Below are 14662 nucleotides of genomic sequence, written 5' to 3' on the forward strand. Positions count from 1 at the left end.
ACATGAAGTGCTGAATGAAACGGTCTGGGAGGATGACCCCTACTAAAATTACCCCTGCCTCCAGACGAGGCACCACTGAAACCACCGAACTAACGAGGCCTCTTATCGGACCTCTGCCCTCTCTCCTCTGCAAGAACCACCTCGATCCTCCTTGCGAGATTAGTAGCCGCCTGAAAAGAAATCTCACTTCCTGTCTCCTTGGCCATCTAAAGTCTGATAGGGTGAGTGAGTCCCTCAATAAACCTCCTCACTCTCTCTCCCTCCGTAGGTAGTAAAATGATAGCATATCGGGCCAAATCCACAAAACGGGACTCATACTGAGTAACAGTTATACGCCCTGATGTAGACGCTCAAATTTCTTACGGAATTCCTCTCTCAGTGTGATAGGGAGGAACTTTTCCAGAAATAACTGAGAGAACTGCTCCCATGTAAGTGCAGGCGATCTGACTGGTCGAGTCAACGTATAATCTCTCCACCACCTCTTAGCGGAACCCATTATCTGAAATACAGCAAAATCAATCCCATTGGTCTCAACTATACCCATGTTCCGCAGCACCTCATGGCAGCGTTCAAGATAATCCCGTGGGTCCTCAGAAGGTGTACCACTGAAGTGAACTGGAAAGAGCTTGGTAAACTTATCCAGTCTTAATAAGGCCTCAAAAGACATGGCGGGCCTATCACCGATCTGTGCCACAATAATTGGCTGAACTACCCCAACTGGCGGGGCTGCTGGAGCCTAATTCTGGGGAGCCATCTGCTCCGGAACGGGAGTAGTGGGAGTTTGTACTCCTTCCCCAGCCTGTGAGACAGCTGGTGCCACTAGAAATGTACCATTTTGGGCCACGCCCTCCATAAGACTTACCAGACGGACTAGAGTATCCTGAAGTACTGGGGTGGCTATGAATCCTTCCGGGACCTAAACTAGTCCAGCCGGTACATTCTGAACTGGAACCTCTTCCTGAAGGTCCACTTGAGGTTCTAAAATAGGTGCAGCTGCTCGAGCTCCGGACTGAGCTCTACCTCAGCCTCTAGCATGATCTCGGCCTCGACCTCTACCATTGGCCATAGTTGCCACCGGGAGTTCTGGTTCCTGACCATTGGTAGAGGTATTACGTGTTCTTACCATCTGCGAGAGAATAAGAGTAGATTGGTTCAATCATCGATGATAGAATAAAATCGCATGACAGAATAAGAAAGAAGTGATATTATTTCTAAACTTCATAGCCTCTGAGAGATAAATACAGACATCTCCGTACCGATCCTTCAGACTCTACTAAGCTTGCTCGTAACTCGTGAGATCTATGTAACCTAGTGTTTTGATACCAACTGTCACGACTTGAAATTCCCACCTTCGGACCGTGATGGCGCCTAACATTTCACTTGCTAAGCAAGCCAACGTTAGAATAATATTAACCAATTTTGAAACAATCTTTAAATTATTAATAATCAAAGAAGCAAATGCAGAAGCAAAGTTTGAAATATAGTAAAATAACCAATGAAAACAACGGTATCTAAATACCATCCCATAATTGGTATCACAAGTGCACGAGCTTCTAGAATAAATAAAAATAAAGGTCTGAATAAAATAAAGCTGTCTGAAAATAAATGCACAGCTAAAGTAAAATAGATGGGAACTTCAGAACTACGGACGCCATGTAGTTATACCTCAAGTCTCCTCTGGTAGCTGAAATCCGAGCAAGTCTATGGTACGTCGCTGGGACCAACTCTAAAATCTGCACAAAAAGTATAGAGTGTAGTATCAGTACAACCGACCCCATGTACTGGTAAGTGCTGAGCCTAACCTCGACGAAGTAGTGACGAGGCTAAGGCGGTTCACTTACATTAACCTGTACGCAATATTAATGACAACAACAAATAATAAAAATAAAACAGGTAACTCATTTATAATAATTGAAGCCAACTCAGCAGTCATAATCCATTATCATTTCAACCAACTCTGTTGCAGCGTGCAACCCACTCTCACAATATATTCACATTTAATTTTATTGCAGCATGCAATCCGCTCTCCCAATATATATATATATATATTCCTTTTAAACAAGTCTGTCATATATTTATTTCAATCAAGTGTATATATAGACTTTTAAATAAGTCTGTTGCGGCGTGCAATCCGATCCCCCAATATTGACTTATAAATAAGTCTATTGCGGCGTGTAATCCGATCCCCCAGTATTGACTTTTAAATAAGTCTATTACGGCGTGAAATCCGATCCCCCAATATTAACTTTTAAATAAGTCTATTGCGGCGTGCAATCCGATCCCCCAAATATAGATATATTTACTTTCATTTTCGTTGCGGAGTGCAACCCGTTCCCCCAATATATCACTTTAAACAGCTCATAATGTAAATAAAAAATTACTCCAATAAATACCACGTCCAATGAGAAACTATTAAGCATCAAGGCACACAATATTTATAATTTAATTATGAACAAACAAAGGCAAATAGCAAATTATTATGAAAATCAGAGAGAAAATATGCAGTTTAATATTTAATATGCTAAATGTCAAATAACAATTAAGGCACATAATTCAAATAGCATGTAATAATTAATGCAAGAATTATAGAATTAATATTTGACAAAGAATAGGAGAGAAATAATTATTATAATAATTAATTCATGATTTAAAATAATTTATAATTTTTCAAGTAAGCATGCAAACAATTAATTTGACTGTATAGACACTCGTCACCTCGCCTATACGTCGTTCACATGCAATTCACATAACAAATAATTTAAGGGTTCTATTCCCTCAAGTCAAGGTTAACCACGACACTTACCTCGCTTTGCAAATTCCAATTAATTATTCAACCACAACTTTTCCTTTTAATTTTGTCTTTGAAAACTTCAAATCTATTCACAAACAATTCGATATATTCAATACTAATCATAGGAAATAATTTCATATGAATTTTACTAATTTTTTGGATAAAAATCTGAAATTCATTTAAATATTTGACAGTGGGACCCACATCCTAAAATTCCGGAAAAACTGACGAAATTCGAACACCCATTCCGATACGAGTTCACCTATATAAAAATTTTCCAATTCCGATATCAAATGGACCTTCAAATCTTAACTTTTCGTTTTTGAAAGATTTTATAAAAAGTTCAATTTCTTCCATCTAAATCCGAAATAAATGATAAATATAGACATGGATTTGTGAAATATAATTACTTTTGGTTAAAGAACACTTACCCAATTCAAAGTCGTGAAAATTCCCCTTGAAATCGCCCAAATCCGAGACATGAAACTCAAAAATGAGTAAAAATGGCTAAGACCCGATTTTATGTATTCTGCCAAGTATTTTTGCATCTGCGGGTTTTATTTTCGCACCTGCGATCACGCATTTGCGAGAAAAATCTCACATTTGTGAAGTAGGTATGCCAGGAGAGGTTCCGCATCTGCGGACATTTCTATTGCACCTGCGACGTAGCAGAAGCGACCAAACGACTGCATAAGCGGTCTCTTCCGCAGAAGCGATTCAGCCTTCGCAGAAGTGGTCGCGCATTTGCGCCCCATTTCTCCGCAGAAGCGATGCAACTGGCCAGTGCCCAGGTCGTAGAAGTGACCAGCTTCTCGCAGATGTGGTTGCGCACCTGCGATCACCATTGCGAAGGTGCGATTACACCAGGTTCTGCCAAGAACCTGCTGCTTTCAACATGCTCTAAACAATCCGAATTTCGTCCGAAACTCACCCGAGCCCCACGGGACCTTATCCAAATATCCCAACAAGTCCCGTAATATAATACGGACTTCGGGGTCTCAAATCACATCAAATAACATCAAAATTGCAATTCACACCTCGATTCGGACTTTGAGTTTCAAACTTTTCAAATTACAAACCTCGTGCCAAAACATATTAAATGAATCCGGAATTACTTCAAATTTGGCACACAAATCATAAATGACATAACGGAGCTGTTCAAATTTCCAGAATTGGATTTCGGCTCCAATATAAAAAAGTCAACCCCGTGGTCAAACTTGGAATCTTTAGCCTTTAAATTGCTAGTTTTGTTAAATGGTCATAACTTGAGCTAGGGACCTCCAAATTAAATTTCGGGCATACGCCGAGTCTCAAATCACGATACGGAGCTACCCGAACTGTCAAAATACTGATCCAGGTCAGTGTGCTAAAAATGTTGACCAAAGTCAACTCAGTTGAGATTTAAAGCTCTATTTCACATTTTAATCCATTTTTCACATGAAAACTTTTCGGAAAATTTTATGGACTGCGCACGCAAGTTGAGGAATGATAAATGGTACTTTTCAAGGTGTTAGAATACATAATTTCTTTTTAAATTTAAAAATAACATTTTGGGTCATCACAAAAAGTAAATAATTTCTCGCGCGGGCTAAAAGAAGAAAAACCCCAAATAAAAAGGTTAAGTATGCATTTGGACATTTTTTGGTTGAAGTTTGAATTACAAAAGTATTTGATCTCTAAATATTGTTTCAAATAGCACTTAATAATATTTATAGCCAAGCCAAAATATTTTTCGTGAATGTTAAATATTCTTGTTTTGAGAATTTCCTTGCATGTGATAATGCTCCACCAATCCAAATTTAGCAGTTAACAACAATTCAATGAGTGAGATTAGAATTCTATTAACATCATTCTTATACGCTATAATAATTTTTAGTTTTCTTGTTTTACTTTCTATTTTGGGTTCTAACAGAAGCAGCTACTACAATGACCAAAACTTAGTTTTAATTAGACTACTCTTATAGTTTTGTAATCACAGTTTTCAATATTATTAATGCTAAGGCAAAATTACATAACAAAAGGGGAAATAAACAAATTCTCAAGAGTACGCCAAGGTAAAATGATTAATAAGGATGAAATCCAGTTTATACTTGAGCAAATACAAGCAACTCTTTCTTTGTAAATAATCAACGTAATAAAATCTAAGAAGATATGAAGAAATGGTTGACTGCCGGGGGCGGATCTATGTAGGGGATTGGAGGTGGTACGCCACCCGATCGCTCGAGTAAAATCGTATATATGTGCTGGTATTTTTCTCAAAATATTGAACATATATAACGGGTGTCATCCCAAAGTTACAAAATTACAGTTAAAGCATTGTAACTCCACATAAAATGCCCAGGATCTCTGTTGTGGTCCTAGTTGTTGTTTTGTTGTCATCTTTTTTCCCTTCCCTTTCGTATCTATGTGCCCCTTCTTTTAAATTGTTTTAATTTCTTCATCTTTGTTATTCACTCTATTTGTACAATCCCCTTTTTATTATTTATTTAAATTGTATATCTTCCTTTTTCTTTTTCTAGATCTTCAAATTTATTTGAATGTGATTTTAATCATTTTCTCTTTTTATCCATCTAATGTTATTTTATTAATTTTAAAAATTAGAGTGATGCATCAAAGACATAATATTAATCGAGCTATATGTAGATTGAAGTGGTGTATTTTCTAATTTAAAATTTTATTTTTTACTTTATATTTTTTAATCATATTAATCAGATTTGAATCTAGAGAATTTGACCGAATTAGACGGAACTTATTCGATTTTGTGATCACATATTCATTTATGCATAGAACGATCTTTTAAATTGAATTGAATTAATTTAAAATGGACCGAACCGAACCGAATTAATCAAAAATGGATCGAACCGACAAAATGTACACTGTACCCAAGTTTAATCTCTTCACTATGGTTGGTTTGCATTAAAAGCAGTGGCACCAAGGGCGTACGCAGAAATTTTTATAAGCGGTATTGAAATTTATCGAAGAACGGGAATCAATAACTTTAGTTATCATACTTAGAGACGAGAAATAGCTTTAGTCTATTGGTTTTGTTGAGTCTTAAGTTAGAAAAAGTCCTGAATTAAATTCTACTTCATCACATAGATTCTCTCAAATATTTGCAAAAACGATGTGCTAGTTGATGTTTGAACCTCTGATCTCTTAGAGAAAAATCAAGCACATAATCAATGCGCCAAGAGACTATTTATGTCAATTGATGTCATTTTTTCCTACTTATGCGCTACCTCACAGTATTAATATATATATATATTTAGTAAAAAATTACGACGGTGTCGCATGACACCGCTTCGATAAATGTGCATCCGTCCATGGTACCCGTAGCCATCAAATCCTGAATCCGCCTTTGCGGACTGCTTAATAAAAGAAAGGAAGAAACACCTTGCGTAAAAATAAAAATTTTGATCACATAAATGTAAATCAAATAGAATAAAAATGAAAATTTCGAAAGCCAACGTAAAGTAAAACACATTAAGCGAATGATGTTAACAAAAGTGAAGTGTTAGTAATGTTGCGATATGCTTCTTCTTTATGTTTTCTGAAATACTAATTCAACTTTTCCTTCTTTGTCCGAATATTTTGCCTTTGGGTCTCTCAGTTTGTTTTAGTAAAAAATTACGACGGTGTCGCATGACACCGCTTCGATAAATGTGCATCCGTCCATGGTACCCGTAGCCATCAAATCCTGAATCCGTCTTTGCGGACTGCTTAATAAAAGAAAGGAAGAAACACCTTGCGTAAAAATAAAAATTTTGATCACATAAATGTAAATCAAATAGAATAAAAATGAAAATTTCGAAAGCCAACGTAAAGTAAAACACATTAAGCGAATGATGTTAACAAAAGTGAAGTGTTAGTAATGTTGCGATATGCTTCTTCTTTATGTTTTCTGAAATACTAATTCAACTTTTCCTTCTTTGTCCGAATATTTTGCCTTTGGGTCTCTCAGTTTGTTTTCTTGGCATTCGTTCACTTTCCCCTCCTTTGTACCCGTATACCATTTTACAAATATAAGAATATCCAAAATTCAAAATCTATAGTGCTACAATGCAGGTAACAAAAATAGTATAATCTTTCCTCGTTAAGACCATCAGCCAGCCAGAATATGATGTCTTAACTCTTATCAGCAACTCATGCCAATAAACTGCTCAAATAACTCTAACCTGCCAATACAATAAAGAAGAAAGATGTTATGCTCACGTTATCTCGGCATTGTTTATAGAAGAACTTGTTCTCACTGATTAATGCAAATGCCCTAGAAAGACCTGATAATACTACCATGGATGAATTGACACTTTTTTCCTGAATTCTAGAGTTGACCCAGTCATCACTCTTCCTGTTTTCAGAAATGCCTCTAACATGATCATGTCGACGATAGATGACAATTTTCATTTTTAGGGGAGGGGTGATTACATATAAAAACAATAGGTTACAACCAGTGTTTCTGAAGGAAATTACAGTCAGTCATATCCAACTCAAACACATGAGAATAGAGAATTTATAGAAAGTTACCGTAAACTTGTGAAGATTCAAGGTACCAAAGTTCAAGGTTTACCGGTGGTGAAAAACTTGTGAAGATTCATCTGAATGCCTGTGAGATTTCCTTGAATGAAATCATAATGGTGGCAAAGAGACGTGGCTTCGCGCACACTCTTGAAATGGAAAAGCCTAAGTTTTCGCTTGTCGATTGTGAATCGGGGGCTTTATTCCTCGTTCATAGGTCTTAACGGAAGTATAAGTAATTGAAACGGTGCCATTGTTATTTAATAATTGATTATTATTATGTTGAAATGAGAGGGATAAATCTAAAAAAAAGAGAGGAGATAATAGATAAATACATTTCCTGATTTATTAGAAGTGCCAAATCACCTTGGCTAGGCCCTCAATTATATATATATCTATATATATATATATATATATAGATTCTTCCGAAAAAAAACATGCTCGAATTATGAATTAGTTCTCTAATAATGATCCAACTCCTCTTGGTCTTGGCCTAAATTGGTGTCGGTCCCCAAGCTTTGGTCTATCTTTATTTAGTAAAAAATGAGTAAGATTTGATCCAAACCAAAACACGTTAATTAGGCCAAACAAGAGGAATTCGATCTCAAAAAATCCAAACTCCAATTAAGAAGATAACAGAACAGGAAAAAAAGTAAATAAAAACTGGAGTTGTGGTATTTTTATTCTTTAACTACTATAAGCAATGTCTCAAAATTAGATGTGGAATAGCATAATATATAAATGAACCAATTTTAAAACAAATGATTCATCTTTATTTGCATAGCCATGCTAAGAGAGAAAAAAGAGAAGCTGAGGAGAGACGGGAAAACTCAAGCTAAAAATTTGGTAACAACCAAACATCACGTCCTTTATTTCTGATGGAAAATGTTCCAACTTATAACGTATTAATTAACACTCCGTTTGGATCATTGTTACTCATAGTTTTATAATGTATCGTATTGTACTGTATTGTATTGTATCGTTTTAAGGATATAACGTTTGAATAGATTGTATCGTTTGCTGTTGTTAAATAATATTTTTGTTATTTAATTTGACTGTATCGTACAGTACTGTAACTGATAAGTTTAATAAAATACCCTCAGTTGTTTTAATTTAAATATTAAAATAATATTCCCTAAATTAAACATACTCGCTAAAAATATTCCCTAAATTAAACATAGTCGCTAAAAATATTTATATACACGGTATTATAATATAAATATGTATTAGGTGTATAATAGATAAGTTGGGATAAACTTTTATTTTCAATTTTAATCTTGGATTGTTTAAAGGCATTGGGGGAAAAGCCTTGGAGAAGGACATCTATGTTATTTTAGTATTTCTCTCGAGATTAATTAATCACGAGATTATTATCGCACTCTCAATGTGGATAAAATAATATCCAATTATGAGATTAATTAATCCTGAGATTGCCAATCCCGAGTTCAAAAATTCAACTAAACGCAAAAAAAAATAATCCCGAACTAATTTTGAGGTTACTATCCCTTATCTCACATACCAAACGACCCCTTAATAACTTAACATTCAAAATTATATGCCTCTACGGTATGTAGGAATATTCATGCCAAGAAGAGACTTTAAAACTGTATAACCATTTAAAAGTAAATACTCCATCCGTTTTAATTTATGTGAACTCATTTGATTGGGTACGGAGTTTAAGAAAAGAGATAAGACTTTTGAATTTGTGGTATAAAATGATGCACATATATTTTGTTTGGTTATAAATCATTGCATAAGGGTAAATTATTTCCAAATAAGAAAAGGAGCCATTCTTTTTGGCACAGACTAAAAAAAAAATAGGTTCACATAAATTGAAACGGAGGGAGTATAATCCTAATATACTAATGGAATTCTTGTTGAAAATCAATTTAGCTACTGGGACGGTGTTTTATGAGAGCCATGTGAAGAGAAGGCTCATAACAAAAACAGGGAGCTAACGAGATGCAGGTCCATCAGTTGAACTTTATGAGTTTTTACAATGATATCAAGTTAATATGAAATAATAATTAGCTTCATGATCAAATATTTATCATTATTTTGTTGGAAAAAATAATAATCTCGCCCAGAAATAATATTCACGGAAAATAATAATAACACAAGAGAGTAACAACGATACCAACTCTTTTAACATGGTAAATATAATACTCGAGCGGAACAATATTATCACTATAATATTACATGTTAGTAGTGTCAAGAGACTACTATAATTTTGAAAGAAATAACACTTTTTATTTAAAATACCTCACTACAATATTATTGACACTCACCATTTATCTCACAGACTACAATCTGTAGATTACTCTCTCTAACTTCTATTGCTTCTCTTTGTTTTGGTGTAATTGAAATGAAGAATGGAGGCCTCTATTTATAGTAAGAGATGTCATCCAACTACTACAAAAAAAATTGGCTTGTTGTTGATTTAATCCTATAATGTTTCAACAAAGTTAGGCACCTCCCATCCCATTTTTCTTCAACAAAGTTGTCAACAAGGTTAGGCACCTCCCACCCTATTTTTCTTCAACAAAGTTAGGCACCTCCCATCCCATTTTTCTTTTTTTCTTTTTATTTTCTTCAATATGAGCCCCACAAATATCTTCCTTAATTTTGATTTTTCTTTTTCATTCCAAGACTTGATCTCAATCTCTGAAAATCCTCAAACTTAAGAGGCTTTGTAAAGATATCTGCAGCATGATCATGAGACTTCACATATTTGACCTTGACTTCCTTCTTGGCAATGCACTCTCTGATGAAGTAATATCTTGTATCCATATGCTTGCTTGGATCATGATACACCGGATTCTTGGCAAGTGCCTATGCAGATTTGTTATCAATACAAATCTCGGTAACTTCAATTTGTGGCAAATTGAGCTCCTTCAATAATCTTATTAGCCAAATAGCATGATATGTACATGATGTTGCTACTATATATTCGGCTTCACAAGTCGAGAGAGTAATTATGGACTGTTTCTTTGAACTCCAAGAAATAACAGAATCACCCAAGAAAAACACAAAGCCAGATATACTTTTTCTATCATCAATATCTCCCGGATAATCACTATCACAAAATCCCATAAGGTTGAAATCATTAGAAGAAGAATAAAATAACCTAAAGTCGATCGTACCTTTTAGGTAACGAAGAATTCTTCTAGTGATCTTCAAGTGAATGGAGGTAGGAGCTTCCATGAAGCGGCTTACTACTCCAACAGCAAAGAGTATATCTAGCCTGGTACAAGTCAAGTACCTCAAACTTCCTACAAGACTTTTGAAAAATGTGGGATTCACTTTTTTTCCTTCATCAAAATTGGACAATTTTGTCCCACTCTCCATCGGTGCGTTCACGGGGTTGCAATCGAGCATGTTGAACTTCTTCAATATCTCTTTTGTATAGCTTTCTTGATAGAAAAATTCCATCCTCCATCTGCTTCACTTCTAGGCCCAAGTAGTATGACATGAGCCCTACGTCTGTCATCTCGAACTCACGAGACATATCTTTCTTAAAAGTTTCAAACAAACTTGGGTTATTATCCGTAAAAATAAGATCATCAACATAAAGACAAACAAGTAAGATATCTCCATTTGTATGAACTTTAAGGTAAATAGCATATTCATAGAGACAACGAGTAAACCCATTGTCTTGAAAATACTTGTCGATGCAACTATTCCATGCTCGTAGGGCATGCTTTAATCCATATAAAGCTTTATTCAACCGCAATAGTTTATCTTCATGGTTTTTGACCACAAAGATCAATGGTTGTTCAACATGGACTTCTTCTTCAAGATAGCCATTCAAAAAAGCTGACTTGACATCTAGTTGATGGATCTTCCACTTCATTTGCGCTGCCAAAGAGATGAGCAAACAAATCGTCTACATGCGGGAAACATATGCATAGACTTCTTCATAGTCAATGTCTTGCCTTTGCTTGTAGACTTTAGCAACAAGTCGTGCCTTGTATCTATCTATATCTCCATCAGTATTCTTCTTGCCTTGTATACCCATTTAACTCTAATTGCTCGATGACCCTTGGGAAGAGTTGGTAACTCCCAAGTTTTGTTCTTTTCTATTGACTTGATCTTCTCCTCCATGGCTTGTCTCCACCTTTTGTCTGTAACAGCTTCATCAAAGTTCATTGGTTCACTGTCAACAAAGAGACAATATAAAGAATCAAAATTTGTAACTTCTTATGTGTCTTCATAGAGCTCTTGAATACTCCTTGTCCTTTGCGGCTATTCATTTGAACTTTCTTAAGAAGAAGGAGATGCAACATTGGTTGGAGAAGGAGGTTGAGTTGTATCCAGCACAAGTTCCACGGTCTCTGGTTTTTCATCACCACCAAAGTATTAAAAAAAATCATATGAAGTTTCTTCCTGAGCTTCCCAGTTCCATGCTAATTTTTCATCAAATTCAACATCGCGACTTACCACCACCTTACTGCTGCTTGGGTTATATAACTTGTAGCCTTTTGAACTCGTATCATAGCCAACAAATACATGCTTGGCACTTCGATCGTCAAGCTTCGCTCTCCCTTGTTGTGGCACATGAGCATAGGCTATGCTCCCAAAGATTTTCAAGTGCCTGACACTTAGTTTTCTTCCACTCCATGCTTCTTGAGGGTTTGATCTTTAACATTTATTGTTGGAGACCTATTGTTCAAATAAACTGCACAAGAAACAACTTCGACCCAAATTTTCTTGGGCATACTTTTAGATTTCAACATACATCTAGCCATATTAAGAATCGTTCGATTCTTTCTCTCTGCAACTCTATTTTGTTGGGGTGAATAAGGTACCGTTAAAGGGTGACGAATTCCATGAGGCTGACGGAATTCATTAAATTCTTTTGAAGTGAATTTGCCTCCTCTATCGGACCTTAAAGCTTTTATTTCACAGCCATTTTCTTTTTTCACTAGTACTTTAAAATTTTTAAAAACAACAAAAGTTTCAAATTTTTGGTTCAAGAAATAAACCAAGTCATTCTACTAAAGTCATCAATAAAAAGTAGAAAGTATTTACTTTTACCAAAGGAAGGTGGATTGATCGGTCCACACACATCAGTGTAAACAAGCTGAAGCGGTTTGGTTGATCTTGACATGGCCTCCTTTGAAAAAGTCCTCCTTGCATATTTTCCTAGGAGACAAGCTTCACACAATTGATTGGGATGTCTTATTGATGGTATCCCATGCACCATGTTCTTTTCTCCCATTGATTTGAGAGCTTCAAAATTCAATTGCCCAAATCGCATGTGCCAACACCATGATTCATCTTGCACATTAGACCTTCAAATACTTTGCATCAATTGTCTTAAGATTCAGAGAGAATAATCTATTCTTAGCCATATGCACTTTAGCAATTAGAATTCCATTTGAATCTCTAAGCCAAAGATGCATATTTTTCATGTGGATGTCATATTCCTTTTCAAGAAGTTGGCCCAAACTCAAAATATCACTTTTTAATTTTGAGACATAATAAACATCTTGAATTAACTTGTGGTCACCATTTTTATAAGAGATCAGAATCATACCTATCCCTTCGATTTGAATCTTTGAGGTATCTCCAAAGGACACATTACCTCTCACCATTTTATTGATCTCCACAGACTTCTCTTTGCATCCACACATATGATTGCTTGCTCCATTATCCAAATACCACGAGCAACAATCATCCTTGTCTTCTTCCTTGAGTGCCATCAACAACGTTGACTCAACTTCTTCTTTCTTGTCGTCAACCAGATTAGCTTTTTCTTCAACATTGCTACGACATTACCAAGAGTAATGGCCAAATTTATGACAATTATAACACTCAATTTTTGATTTGTCATACTTTTGTTCACTATTTTCTTGGTAGTAACCACGTCCTCTTCCTCCTCTATGTCCACGACCACGACCTCTGAATATCTGGTGGATTTTAACTTCGTTATTGAAGTTGTTACCGTTACTTCTTCCTCTTCCACGACCGCCACGACCTTGTCCCCATCCATTCACTCGATAGCTATTTTCACCTCTATAATCCTTGAAGGATGCCTGAGTTTTAAGAAGTTGCTCCAATGGCACTTCTTGTCTCCTTTTGATCTTTTCTGTATGGGCCTGTAAAGAGCCCTCCAATTGCTCTACCATCATAGAGTCTAAATCTTTAGACTCCTCAATAGCACACACCACAAAATTAAATTTAGGTGTTAAAGTGCGAAGGATATTTTCTACCACGCGGACATCTTCTATGTCCTCACCTTATCTTCTTAATTGATTTACAACAGCCTTTACTTTTGAAAAATAATCTAAAATGCATTCAAATTCTTTTATTTTTAAAACTTTAAAATCAGCCCTTAGAGTTTGAAGTTTTACCTTCCTCACCTTGTATACTCCTTGAAGAGAATTGAGCAAAATCCCCCAAGCTTCTTTTGAGGTGGTAGCATCTGCCACCTTCTCAAACATGACAACATCCAAACATTGGTGGATGAGCGCGAGGGCTTGTTGATCCTTCTTTCTCGTCTTTGCCAAGACCTCTTTTTCATTTTGAGGCAGAGCTTCCACAATATGGGGTTTTGCATACTCTCTATCTACGATTTCCCATATATCATGAGAGCCAAGAACAGCTTTCATATGTAGACACCATTTCTCATAATTATCTTTTGTGAGGCGGGGGTACTGAAAGATAGAGAACCAATATTCGCCATGGCCCTGATACCACGTTGTTGGGAAAAATAATAATCCTGCCCAGAAATAATATCCACGGAAAATAATAATAATAAAAGAGAGTAACAATGACATCAAATCTTTTAACGAGGCAAATACAATACCCGAGCGGAGCAATATTACCACTATAATATTATAACTTAGTAGTGTCAAGAGACTACTACAATTTTAAAAGAAATAATACTCTTTATTTAAAATACCTCACTACAATATTATTGACACTCACTATTTATCTCACAGACTACAATCTGTGGATTACTCTCTCTAACTTCTATTGTTTCTCTTTGTTTTGGTGTAATTGAAATGAAGAACGAAGGCCTTTATTTATAGTAAGAGATGACATCCAACTACTACATGGAAGATAGCTTGTTGTTGATTTAGTCCTATAAAGTTTCAACAAAGTTAGGCACCTCCCATCCCATTTTTCTTCAACAAAGTTGTCAACAAAGTTAGGCACCTCCCATCCTATTTTTCTTCAACAAAGTTAGGTACCTCTCATCCCATTTTTCTTCTTTTCTTTTTGTTTTATTCAATATGAGCCCCACATATTTTAGTAGATATTTTAGTGTGTATATATATATATATATATATATATATATATATATATATATATATATATATATATATTAGAACAAAAGTTTTTGAGTTT

The 14662-nt window shown here is 35.5% G+C and overlaps 1 protein-coding gene and 1 long non-coding RNA gene across 2 annotated transcripts; both read right to left on the reverse strand.

Moving 5' to 3' along the window:
• Positions 1-6710: 6710 nt before the first annotated feature.
• On the reverse strand, positions 6711-7495 carry LOC104104170 (uncharacterized). Its single transcript, XR_688075.3, has 2 exons — positions 7359-7495; positions 6711-6966 (listed from the first exon to the last, which is right to left on the reverse strand). It is a non-coding gene; the product is annotated as an uncharacterized lncRNA (long non-coding RNA).
• Positions 7496-12594: 5099 nt separating this feature from the next.
• Positions 12595-13920, reverse strand: LOC138900600 (uncharacterized). The gene is made up of 3 exons (XM_070187703.1): positions 13663-13920; positions 13254-13461; positions 12595-13058 (listed from the first exon to the last, which is right to left on the reverse strand). The coding sequence occupies exons 1-3, from the start codon at positions 13918-13920 to the stop codon at positions 12595-12597; spliced, it is 930 nt and encodes a 309-aa protein (XP_070043804.1).
• Positions 13921-14662: the final 742 nt, after the last annotated feature.

This window comes from Nicotiana tomentosiformis, chromosome 10 (assembly GCF_000390325.3).
Source record: "Nicotiana tomentosiformis chromosome 10, ASM39032v3, whole genome shotgun sequence".
Classification (NCBI taxonomy): Eukaryota; Viridiplantae; Streptophyta; class Magnoliopsida; order Solanales; family Solanaceae; genus Nicotiana; species Nicotiana tomentosiformis.

Coding starts and splice junctions, on each gene's coding strand:
- LOC138900600 (XM_070187703.1), bottom strand. CDS start 13,920: ATGAAAGCTGTTCTTGGCTCTCATGATATATGGGAAATCGTAGATAGA. Junction 13,462..13,662: donor GAGTATACAAGGTGAGGAAG/GTAAAACTTCAA, acceptor TGTGCTATTGAG/GAGTCTAAAGATTTAGACTC. Junction 13,059..13,253: donor TGGAAGAGGAAGAAGTAACG/GTAACAACTTCA, acceptor TTGAAGAAAAAG/CTAATCTGGTTGACGACAAG.